The sequence below is a fragment of the Carica papaya genome, chromosome 4, assembly GCF_054855325.1.
Source record: "Carica papaya isolate Zhongbai chromosome 4, ASM5485532v1, whole genome shotgun sequence".
NCBI classification, from domain to species: domain Eukaryota; kingdom Viridiplantae; phylum Streptophyta; class Magnoliopsida; order Brassicales; family Caricaceae; genus Carica; species Carica papaya.
In genome coordinates, this window is record NC_142312.1 from 26,084,044 (window position 1) to 26,096,678 (window position 12,635).

The 12,635-nt window shown below is 36.4% G+C and overlaps 1 protein-coding gene across 1 annotated transcript; it reads left to right on the forward strand.

The window, feature by feature from the left end:
- The first annotated feature begins 531 nt into the window (after window positions 1-531).
- LOC110825246 (putative leucine-rich repeat receptor-like serine/threonine-protein kinase At3g14840) lies at window positions 532-10,967 on the forward strand. The gene is made up of 24 exons (XM_088218488.1): window positions 532-816; window positions 1,023-1,197; window positions 2,299-2,370; window positions 2,498-2,566; window positions 2,760-2,831; window positions 2,945-3,016; window positions 3,143-3,214; window positions 3,323-3,394; window positions 3,481-3,552; window positions 3,910-3,981; window positions 4,080-4,151; window positions 4,386-4,457; window positions 4,690-4,755; window positions 5,094-5,162; window positions 5,286-5,321; window positions 5,416-5,456; window positions 5,614-5,990; window positions 6,141-6,336; window positions 6,514-6,666; window positions 6,884-7,002; window positions 7,131-7,341; window positions 7,484-7,721; window positions 10,068-10,218; window positions 10,311-10,967. Exons 1-24 carry the CDS (start codon window positions 708-710, stop codon window positions 10,686-10,688), a joined length of 3,036 nt encoding a protein of 1,011 aa, XP_088074614.1. The 5' UTR covers window positions 532-707; the 3' UTR covers window positions 10,689-10,967.
- The last annotated feature ends 1,668 nt before the right edge of the window (window positions 10,968-12,635 follow it).

Consider the following 12,635-nt stretch of genomic DNA (forward strand, 5'->3'; position numbering starts at 1 on the left):
TAATCGATTTTTCTATAACCATTAATTTCAAATCAAATTAAAAAAAATATTTTATTTTTTCTCCATAGCTATAAAAATTTCTACGAATTAGTTAAAAAGAAAAAAGAAAAAAACAATTAGCCTTTCTTTTTTGAATTCCAACTTTCTCAAATATAATATAATATAATATTATATATACATATATATTAAAAAATTAAATTGAAAATAAAGGTAAGCAAAAACAAGAACTTGCATGATTGACACAGTAAATTTGATTCTTTCAACATGAATGTTATTTTATTCAATCGCATATTTTCAACAGGAATTTTTAATTTTTTTAGAAAAATAAATTATTTTTTTATTTCTGAATTTTTTTTTTTTTTTTTTTTTTCAAGTTAAGCAACTTGATGCAGTGCAAGTTGCAGTTTTAAAAACTCCCAGCAGCCCTTTAAATTTTGTGTACGTTGACTTCAAGCCTTATACTCCGCTTTCTCCCCCCTTCTTTTTTTTCTATCTTTCCTTCTTTCTCCCTTCAAGATCTGTCCGCCATTCACCCCCCCCCCCCCCTCCCCTCCCTCTCTCTCTCTCTCTCTCTCTCTCTCAGGAAACAAAGATCTTTCTTGGGATTTTTGTTTCCTTTGTCAGTCTCATCTGTTTCACACAACTTTCAACTTTTCACTCTCGATAATCGAAGAAATCCCTTACCACTTTTGTCCCTTTCTCTGTAAATGTTGAAGAGAAGGAAGACGATGAACTTCTCTCGATGTCTGTTTTTCTCCTTGCTTGCATTTTGCTTCTTCAATTTCGTCTCTGCAGCCACTCTCGTAGAAGATGAAGGTAAGAGAAACATCGGAAGAACATAGCATAATTTCTAGTTTTCACTCTTTCTCTGCATCTGGACTTCGTTTTAAATTACTTGTGAAGAAAATCAAGGTTTTGTGAATAGGCTGCGAAAAGTTTATGCATATATATAGTCAATACTCCAGACTCCAGACAGATGAAAGTAATCATTAATGGTGCTTTTTGTTTTCCGAAATATACAGTTCAAGCTTTAAAAGACATAGCGAGGACGATGGGGAAGACGGATTGGAATTTTAGCGTAGACCCTTGCAGTGGGCAGGCGGGTTGGGTCAGTCCGAACCCGATCAAAGGAGAAGAGAATGCGGTCACATGTAACTGCAGTGACGCCAATAGTACTCTGTGCCACGTTGTCAGTATGTAAGTCTCTGTTTATTATTCTTTCCCATTTTACACCAAAATAATTCTTTTTTTTTTTTTTTTTTTTATGTTTTGGTTTTTAAATTCATTTTTTAGGTATTTAAACACTTCAACTTGTAATTTTGTGTAGATATTTACTAATTTTTTTTTTTTAATAAAAAAAATAAGGTAGAATAATCAAATTTGAATGATTTGTAAGATTTAAGTTTTAGAAATTAAACGTAAAAGGAAAGAGAAATTGGGTTTTAATGGCTAATGAAAACAAAGTAGACGTGCATGAACAGTGAGGTCTAGTTGTCATAACTAATGGCCCATGTCTGTGTGTGTGTGTGTGTGTATATATGTATGTATGTATGTATGTATGTAAAAAGATAATATGCAAAATTTATCTAACCTGACAATTTTAACTTTGATTCTTTCTATATTTTTTATTGGTTTATAATAATATACAAAAACAAGCAACCTGACAAATCCATCAATATTGACTTTTGACTTCAGCTGGAACTTGTTCCTTTCCTCCCCCCCCCCTTAAAATAATAATCTATATTTTATTTAATTATCTGGGTTACGTAATTGGGTTTGAGATTTATTTGGTGTATGAAGAATATTTTTTAGTTTTAATTATTTAAATTTATATTATAAAAAATTAAATAAGATAGTTAACAATAAAGAAAATGATTGTTAATATGATAATGAAAATTAAAGGATTTTTTTAAATATTACTGTAGTAATAAAATAAAACCTTCCATAAACACGAGAAGAAAACTAGATATTGTTTTTTATATATGAAAAGTGGACTCAGTTTTTCATTTATTGTTATTATTTCATATTTATTGAAATATTGTCTTCCTTTAAAATCTTATTATAAAATTAGTAATATTTCAGTTTGTCATTACTGGAGTAATTAATCAATCAAGAATGGAAAAAATAAACAATACAAGATATACTTGTTTAGCATGTTTTGTAAAATATAATTTGCTAATTTTACAGTAGTTTAACCTAATTATTTATTGCACAATGTCTATTGCATTGACAAATGTATATGTATAATCTTATCATATATTATTAAGCACTAAAAGCCCATTCTCTGTTGAAACACAGAGTTCTCAAGGCAAAAAATCTTCCGGGTACTCTTCCACCAGAACTAGTCAGGCTCCCTTTTCTCCAAGAAATGTCAGTACAATTTCCCATTCTTTCATGCCAAATTTTCCCCACCTCATGTCCCAAATTACCATTTTCTACATTCACACTTCAAACTTCTGTGTTTTAGATATCAACTAACAACTGTCATTTGACACAGTGATCTATCTCGAAACTTTCTCAATGGTAGCATTCCAAAAGAATGGGGTGCATTGCCACTGGTTAATATGTATGCTTTCTCATTCCCTCTCCTCATATATCTACATACCATGTTTATCAATGCATTCGTTCATACACATATATATCTATGAATCTACATATGTCCTTACTCAATTATCTGAAAGTGCTGTTTGATGTGTGAAAAAAAAAACATAATATCCCATATTGAGGAACTGCTTATCAAGGGCTTTTAAATACTGCAGCTCTCTTCTTGGAAACCGGCTAACGGGTCCGATTCCTAAAGAGATGGGCAATATTACCACTCTTGCCAGTTTGTGAGTATTTTTGATAAACCAACTAATTACTTTTCCTTAATTACGAATTGTGAAGAGATTTTTTTAAAATTTTCCTTGAACTTGCTAAAATTTGTGACTTGATTTTTATGTAGAGTTGTAGAGTCCAATCATCTATCAGGGGGGTTGCCTCCGGAGCTTGGACATCTACCTAATCTTCAAAGAGTGTAAGACCATTTATTCAAATTTTTGAGAAAACAGACCCTCTTTTGTTATGTTTTAAGTTAGAGCTTTTTGAGATTTACATTTATGTATCACTTGGTTGAATTTATTTTTTTCCATTGATGTTATAGATTGCTAAACTCAAATAACTTCAGCGGGGAAATCCCAGAAGCATTTGCTAACCTGATATCACTGAATGACTTGTAAGTTTCTTATTTTAGACTAAGATGAAGCTAATTAATTTCTGAACTTCGTCGCACTTGAAACTAATGGAGCTTTCTTTTTCTTTTTCTTTTTTGAATGCGATGCAGCCGTATCAGTGACAATCGATTTACGGGAAAGATTCCAAATTTTATTCAGAATTGGACTAATATAGAAAAAATGTGAGAGATCGTTCAAATGTGATACTCTTTATGTGATGAAATTGTTACTGTGTAATTCCTATTACTAATGTATTTCGCGACATCAGAGCCATGCAGGCAACTGGTTTGGTTGGACCAATTCCTGATACTATTGCCACTCTTGAAAAGTTAACTGATTTGTAAGTACTCTTATGTTTATGTTCGGTTCAAATATATTGTATTCCTATTCAGCTCTTCAATCTTAATAATTTAATTACGTAAAAGTTACTTTTAATTTAATTAAGTTTATTTATATCATTAAACGCACAAAGATGTATTTGTATTTCACTTGTTAAGAGAGAAATCAGAAAATCATTGACATGGAATTGACTTGGAATTAAAATACTATGTTGATATAACTTTTATATTTATTGTACTCTATTATCATTCTTACTCCATGGAACCGAAATCTGAACTGAATTCAACCTTATTACCTGTTTTAGTTCTACTCATGTAATTTCAATTAATATTTAGCTTTATGTTCATCAAATATACAGGAGGATTAGTGACTTAAGTGGATCTGCAGCTCCTTTTCCACCACTTCAGAACATGACAAAGATGAAGACACTGTGAGTTGAACAGTTAAAACTGATCATTTCTGTGGAGTTCAAACAATTCTTTTTGAGACGGCAATTTAACTGATATTTCATGCTGTGTTGTATTTCAGGATTCTCAGGAGTTGCAATATAAGTGGATCAATACCTGGATATCTGGGAGACATGACAAACTTAAAGCTCTTGTTAGTATAGATTCTCTCTCACCTCTTTATCAGGAGAAACTATTGTCTCTTCTTAGTTGCAGATACTGTTTTTATTCTAGTGACTGTGATTCCTACTCAATATTCTGTTGGTTTTCTATGACTGTTGCCGAACTTGTTGGTAGTGATCTACCATTCATCATAAATAAACAGGCTGCAAAATAACTGCCATGCGTTGTTTGTTTTTAATGTTTCGTTTTGTAAATACACTTGCAGAGATCTCAGCTTTAACAAATTGAGTGGGGAAATTCCAGCCAGTGCGTCTGGTCTGGTACGCGTGGATAATTTGTAAGCATCCCAATTTCTTTACTATAATTATTCTGTATGCTTTGCCTACATAACTTTATAACAAACCTGACAATTGTGATGTTGTATAAACATTTAGATGTCATTTATTTCATGTCAAGTTCCTTCCGTTTATTTAATTATCATGCTAGAAATAACATAGTAAAAGAGAAATTCTTGTTATAGGTCATGCTACTGAAAGCAAAAACTGAACTCTTAGTGTTGGCTATTCCAGATATTTAACTGGAAATATGTTTAGCGGATCCATACATGATTGGCTGCTAGACAAAGGAGAAAACGTGTAAGTTCTCTTCCAATTGATATATCCAAAATGGGAAAAGTAATAATGAAAAGTGTTTTCATCCTGTTACCTACATCTCTATATTGCAGTTTTTGAGCATTCCTTTAATGAAACTCTGCTCAACTTTCTTTGATAACATATTTTCATGATAGACTATATCTGCTTAACTATACATCTCCAATAATTTAATAGCTGCCAGAATGCTCCATTATTGTTTCTCCTCTTGAACTGGATCCATTTGTAATAAAGACCATTAGTGAAATGCAGCCTTAACTTCAAAAGCTTTGCCCTGGAAGTGGAAACTGTGACCAATAAAAATTTGAAACTTTCATGTGCAGGGATCTTTCGTTCAACAATTTTACAACTCCAAGCTCCGGTCCATCAAGCACTTGTCAACAGCAGAATGTGTAAGAATGCCCTATATAAACTTTTCTTTGCATGCTTTTGCGGGCAAAAGTGAATTGCATGCCTTGCCTACATGATGGAATCTTTCTTTTCCTTTTTTTTGGGCTTTGTTTTCTCTTCTGCAGGAACTTGTTTGCGAGCTCTTCAAACGGCAATACCTCGTAAGTTTTTGGCTGTCTTATGTTCTTTAATTGATACATAAATTGAATAATGATGCTTTATGCTGAGTTGTTTGCGATTTCACATTGCTTTCAGTGGGATGGTCCGGTGTTTGAGAGGTCTTCGCTGTCAAAGAAGTAAGTTCTCATGACAGCTCTGGTTCCTAGGCTAATGTACACAGAAATTCTTGAATTATACCATATTACTTCTTATGGGTTCCTTTCTTTCTGTGAAATTGCAATTCACCTACATTTTCTTGTTAAATAATTACCGATTTTGTTTCTTCCATTCCAGCTAATTTTGGTCTCCATATCAATTGCGGTGGAAGAGCAGTGACTATTAATGGAAACACCACGTTCCTAGATGATATAGATGGAGGTGGACCTTCAAGATTTATTGAGAAAAGTAGCTGGGGACTTAGCAACACAGGAACCTTCCTGGATGATGATCGTCCATCAGACACAAATATTTGGCCAAATTCCAGTGTACTTTCTGTCAAAGATCCACAGTTATACATGCAAGCACGCCTTTCTGCCATCACTCTGACTTACTACGGATTTTGTATGGGAAACGGAAACTACACAGTAAATCTCCACTTTGCTGAGATTATGTTTACTGTTGATGAAAAATTTAGTAGCCTGGGAAGGCGTGTATTCGACATTTACATTCAGGTATTCAACACGCAATATGCGACAAACTTGAAAAGTCTGAAAAGTGTTAGTTTGCCTGTTTTAATTAAATTGATAGTAGGACAGAGATCTGATTCCTCATCAATCCTGGCCTATATATATATATGATTTGACTGGATTGGATTATTGCAGGGCAAGCTTGTGCAGAAAGATTTCAATATTGCAGATGAAGCTGGAGGTGTTGGTAAAGCGATTATAAAAAGTTTCATTGCAATTGTGACCAATGGTACCTTGGAGATCCGCTTGTATTGGGCCGGGAAGGGAACAACTGCTATCCCTGTTAGAGGAGTATACGGTCCTCTTATATCAGCTATTTCTGTCAATCCTAGTAAGTTGTATGCCATTATGAGCTTCTTTTATTCATTGAAATTAATCACTGATTTCTAGAATAACGAAAAGGTCTCTCATCTTCATAATTATTAGAGTATAAGATAACATATCTGGTAGTGGAATATAAGCATTGTCATCTCATCAGCCTTGACTTTCTGTGCTTGCTTTTAAACAGATTTTGTACCTCCGGCAGAACCAGGCAGTGGAAGTGGTATCTCTGCAGGTGCAGTGGTTGGCATCGTAGTTGCAGTAGTTGTTGTGGTTTTGCTGGTTTTGGGTATTCTTTGGCGGAAAGGCTGTTTCGGACATAAAAACACAATGGAGCAAGGTAGTTGCACTCTACAGAAATTGGATTTTTATTTCTTATTATTATCACTTCTGTGATATATTATTTTGTTTGCTGCAAAGCTATGTATCTTTCTGTAGTTTGACCAACTGAGAAATATAGCTAATGTCAATTGAGAAGCTTCTCTGCCAGTTAGGATTCAGAAGCTTCAATGTTTTATCTTACAAAAGCTTCTAACCTAACTCAGCTTCTTTTACAGATCTAATTGGTTTAGACCTCAAAACTAGTTCATTTACACTAAGGCAAATTCGTGCTGCCACAAACAACTTTGATCCAGCCAACAAAATTGGGGAAGGTGGCTTTGGTCCTGTTTTTAAGGTATTCTATACAATTATTCATATATTTTTTTTTTCCCATAGCATTTAAATCTAGCATGCTCATCATTCTTTCCTCCAAAAATATAAACATCTTGTGCAACTGACACTGACAGCACTTCACTAATGCAGGGTGAATTGGCAGATGGCACCGTTATTGCAGTTAAACAGCTATCCTCAAAGTCAAAGCAAGGAAATCGCGAATTCATCAATGAGATCGGCATGATTTCTGCTCTACAGCACCCTCATCTTGTAAAATTATACGGATGTTGCATTGAAGGAAATCAATTGTTGTTAGTCTATGAGTACCTGGAAAATAACAGCCTTGCTCGAGCATTGTTTGGTAAAGTTCTTTTTTGATAAATTGTTTGGTGTTGACTAGTTTACTTTACTTGCCTTTCAAAGAAACTTCTGAAGGGTAATACAAATTTTTCATGAATCAGCCAATTAATGTATCTAAAATTTTATTGGTCGGTAATCTGAAGGCCCAGAAGAATGTCAGCTGAAATTAGACTGGCCAACAAGACAAAAGATATGTGTTCACATAGCAAGGGGTTTGGCATATCTGCATGAAGAATCAAGATTGAAGATTGTGCACCGAGACATCAAGGCCACGAATGTGCTGCTAGATAAGGGTCTAAACGCTAAGATATCTGATTTTGGATTGGCTAAACTTGATGAAGAGGAAAATACCCATATCAGCACCAGAGTTGCTGGAACTTTGTAAGTATCTGCTTTGTAGTCCATTTTAAAAATTTTGCAGATTTTCTTTTCTAGTTCAAAGTGCAAATTGATCATGAAAAACCAAGAACTATCTGACTAGATATATTTAAGTTCAATTAAAACAAACTCTCACTTATGCCAGACTTTTGACTTGGCCTATCTTAATCTGCAATTAAAAAAAGGGTGACATCATGTGTAACTCCCTATTTTTTTTTTTTTCCTCTTAACAACATAGTTTAAAACAACTGCATGACCAAATACTAAAATTTTATTCCAAATTTGTCGCACACATAGAAACGCTACCATAATATATTGTTCAAAATCAAAGATAAACCTACAACCATACATGTGACATCGCAGTGAAATACAATCTCATACACTCACAGCAGACACACAATCTACACTACTCCTAATTTTTACACACTCAATTCCGCCAATAAAAATTCTTGCACTGTTGCTCCATACGTCAGACTCGGAAACCAGCAACTCCGATTCCGACTCCATCCCTACTTCATCTGTGAATAGTAAAGAGTGAATACATATAATTTAGTACAGTAAAAATTAAGTTATAAATATCATATATAACAATATGAAACCCAGTATTTTTATATGTATTCTCTCTCGGTAGCCTAAATCATACCTTCTTACTACCATGGAACTATACGGGACTAATACTTACCCCCGGTATTTTAAATATTACGCATATTAAGTGTAACCGTCCCCCAACGTCACCCCAACCGTACAAATGTTCTCACCCATCACCAGTATTGGCGACCATCAATGAACCTTCTATCTCTCGACCCCTAACAGAGGCCACACACACACATAGATACCATTTTCTCCCGTCACCAATATCGGCGACCCAACCCCTTGTCCGTCGGAGTCTCCCTACTATCACTACTATCTGCGATTAACTTACTCCTTCTAGGTAGCGACAACCAATATCGGCGTCCCCTCAATGCTGCTAACTCAAGAACAATATCACCCCGTTCTTACTCCACAATATTGTCCTGAGACCTTCCTATACTTTTAACCTGTATACAGAACCTACATGCGTCTCTCTATATGACACACACTAACACTTAGCACACACACCAGTAATGTTCACTTACCAAACTACTCAATTTACAGCAGTTATACCAACCTATATACAACTCACACCCGCACACCACACATCCACACCAATACACACCTCTATCCCGATCCTTCACACCCGCGCCCTACAGGCCTTCCTTTCCTACTCCCTAATTTCCAGTATACATACACTCCACCCTTCCATGGCTACCTCCACTCACAACCACAAAGAATTTCCACTCTCACACGAATCCCACTCACTCACCGAACTTCTCCTTCTCTCTCCTCCCACGGCCTACTCTAAGTACCCTCATTCACAATCACGGAATTTCCTCTCTCTCACGGACCTCACTCACTCACCGAACTCCTCCTTCTCTCTCCTTCCACGGCCTCCTCCATATACCTCCACTCATACTCACACAAAATCTCCTCTCTCATGGACCTCACTCACTCACCGAACTCCTCATTCTCTCTCTCCTCCCGCGGCCTCCTCCATGTACCTCCACTCATACTCACACAGAATTTCCTCTCTCTCACGAGCCTCCCTCACTCACCGAATTCTTCATTCTCTCTCCTCCCACGGCCTCCTCCGTGTACATCCTTCACACTTCCACGCTTCCACCTACCATCTCCATCGGTCTATTCCCTGAATCACAGTTTTCTACTCTATATCCCAAACGAAGTCTAGATTCCTCAACCTACGGTCACAATTTCAAATCTATACCAAACCTACACATGAAACTTAAGATTTACCATACCTCCCATCTCCATCTTTCTTCCTGCACTCCCGTGCCTCGCACCGTCACTATTCTCTTTCTCCTTCTCTCCCTTCTCTTCCCCCGACCTCTCTTCTTTGTTTTCTTTCTTTTCTTTCCTCTTTCTTTTTTTTTCCCTTCTCCTATTTATACCCCACCTGCCTCATATCCTGCCCGTCCATCTCACCTCATCCCAGCCGTCTACTCCCTCTTTTCCAAACGACGTCGTTTCCTCCTCTTCTTCTCCAAACAACGTCGTTTCCTCCTCTTCTTCTCCAAACGACGCCATTTCCTCCAAACGACGCCGTTTCCTTCTCTTCTCCAAACGGCACCATTTCCTCTTTTTCTCCCCAACTACACCCTTTTCCGTCTATAATTATTACTATATACATATATATACATACATACAATAAATTTTTTTTTTTTTTTTCAACATCCAATTACTACATCATGAAAGCCTATTCTATGGATTAGAAAACATGGACTATGTTTCATATGTTTTTTCTTGATTTTACAGTGGATATATGGCGCCTGAATATGCAATGCGAGGCCACTTAACGGATAAAGCAGATGTTTATAGTTTTGGAGTTGTTGCCTTGGAAATTGTTAGTGGGCGGAGCAACACTAGTCACCGGCAAAAGCAGGATGCTTTTTATCTTCTTGATTGGGTAATTCTCAATCTTTGCTTTTCTTATATCTGTTTTTACGTCTCCCTTTATACAAAACAGAAGTGAGGTAGCAATCCACTTGGTGTGTGCAGGCTCAAAGTTTGAAGGAAGAAGGGAAGTTAATGGAGCTAGTTGACCCCAGGTTGGGAACAGACTTCAACAAGAAAGAGGTGATGGTGATGATCAATGTGGCTTTTCTATGCACTAGTCATGTTACTGTTGCCAGACCTTCCATGTCCTTGGTTGTCAGCATGCTAGAAGGGAAGGCTGCCATCAACGAATTGGCTTCGGATTCAAGTTTGTCTAACAGTCAGGTGAATGCTGAGATTATGAAGAAGCACTACCAACAGCTTGATCTCACTGAGACTCACAGTATATCAACAGTTGGTCCATGGTCTGCTTCTTCTACATCAGCAGCTGATCTTTATCCAGTCAATTTGGATTCCGGTTACTTCAAGGACAGAGAGTGATTGACGAGATGGTACACGCTTTGGGAAATTTCCCAAATGGTTTCATTCTCTCGGCCCAACAAGTTCTCACCATGTACATTTTACTCCTGCATCAAAAATTTTCTTGGAGATCTCTGTCTTTTTAAATTAAGATGGTAACAAGGCTTGGTTATTGATGTTGGTGACATGATAATTTTGTTTTTATTTATATGTTTCTTGAATTAGTAGAAAATTAATAAGGCTCCTCAGTCTCACTTGTTTGCCAATATATTTGATTTGATCATCAGCTGTTTGATTCAATTCTGATTCTGTTCTAGAAAGATTGTTTTTGGCGAATTTGAAGAAGAATGGAATGATTTTGAGCTCTTGGTATACCACTCAGCTATATGTATTCTTTCAAAAGAAAATATTCTCTTAATATTTTTTCAAATCCTGCACAAACTACTTTTCTTTTTTTAAATTAAAAAAAAATTAATTATTAATATTATTAATTAAATATCAATAATATAATCATATATCAAATATATAATTATCACTAATTTATACTTATTATATAAGTAAATTATAACAATTGAATTGAATACTCAGATGTAATTGAAGAGTATTATTACCTCTAAACCCAATTTAGATCTCAAAAAAATGTCCTTATCCCAATCGTATTTAAAGTATATGTAACACCCCAAAAATAATTTTTTTTTTATTTTTTATTTTTTTGAATATTGAAACCTTTTTTTTAATTTTATTTTATTTAATGGTTAATTTATTTTGTAATAATTATGTGTTTAACTTAATTTAATTTAATTTAATAGAAATAAAATTAATAATAATGATAAAATATTATAAAATTATTTTTGGGATTTAATTGAAATTGATTTTGAGAAAAATGGGTGAAAATTTGAATTTTGGAAGTGTTTTTGAAAAGAAAATCAGAAATCAGAGGTCAAAACGCAATTTAGAAAAGTTGTACCATGTCAGCAGCCTAGTCAGCAGCTCCGGCCAACCAGGACATGCCACATGGCAAGGAACACTGACGCGGGACGGGGCCACGTGGGCGATCCACACCCGACCACAAACTCTAGCCACCAGTGCCTCGCTGGAGAAGAAGAACCAGACGCCGGAGGAGCCGGCCGCCGCCGCACTGGAAAATTTTCCGACCGCCAAACGAGGTAAATTTTCTCCCATTGGCTCGTTTTTCGATGCTGAATCCGCCTATGGCCAAATTGGAGCCAAACCACCGGCTAATCGACCGGAAAATACTGCCGAAGTCCAGCGGCGCCGTTGCGACTTCTCTCTATTTTTGCCTCCGATAAGGCCCTTCCCGGTCTCCGTTCGATGCAATTTTTGTACCACTGTGATCACCGTCCTTTCCTCTACAGGTTGACCGGAGCAAAACATCAAACCGCGACTCGCGCCGGAGAAGCCACCGCACCCGAGGGCACTGCTGCCAGTAAGTCTCAATTTTTCGTGATTTTTTGGCCCACCGAGGGCCCTAGGGTTGTTTTATCATAGGAACCAATGCAAGTTTGGCCGAATTCGGCCTAAAACGGCCGAAAACAGCCAACCCAAGGCGGATCGCCACCGCGAGCGACGGTGCCGTCGCCGCAGTACGGCGGAGCCGCCGTGCCGGAATTCCGATATTGGCCGAAAGGGGCCCTAGGTCTGATTTGGAATTTTTTTGGGACACGTGCAGGTACTGGTAGTGCGTTTCGGTTTCCTGGAAAAAATTCAAGAAATTTAGGGACAGCCTGTAGGCGCACCCTAGAGCCGATTTCAGACCCCGAAACAAGTAAGGATCTCTCACCCTACCTCTTATCACGGCATTAAAGCTTAATAAATAATTAAACGGTATTTTGTGACTTTATAGATATGTATAATTGATTGAGATTGCCAATGGAGTCCAAATCTGATACATTGTTGGTCAGTTGTTGTTTAGTATATTTTTCAGTATTAAATACAGTATGATATTTA

What these genes read in the sequence shown, in the direction of transcription:
- LOC110825246 (XM_088218488.1), top strand. Translation starts at nt 708, where the DNA reads ATGTTGAAGAGAAGGAAGACGATGAACTTCTCTCGATGTCTGTTTTTC. An exon ending in CACTCTCGTAGAAGATGAAG is followed by an intron (nt 817 to 1,022) that starts GTAAGAGAAACA and finishes CGAAATATACAG; the next exon opens with TTCAAGCTTTAAAAGACATA. An exon ending in ATGACAAACTTAAAGCTCTT is followed by an intron (nt 4,152 to 4,385) that starts GTTAGTATAGAT and finishes ATACACTTGCAG; the next exon opens with AGATCTCAGCTTTAACAAAT.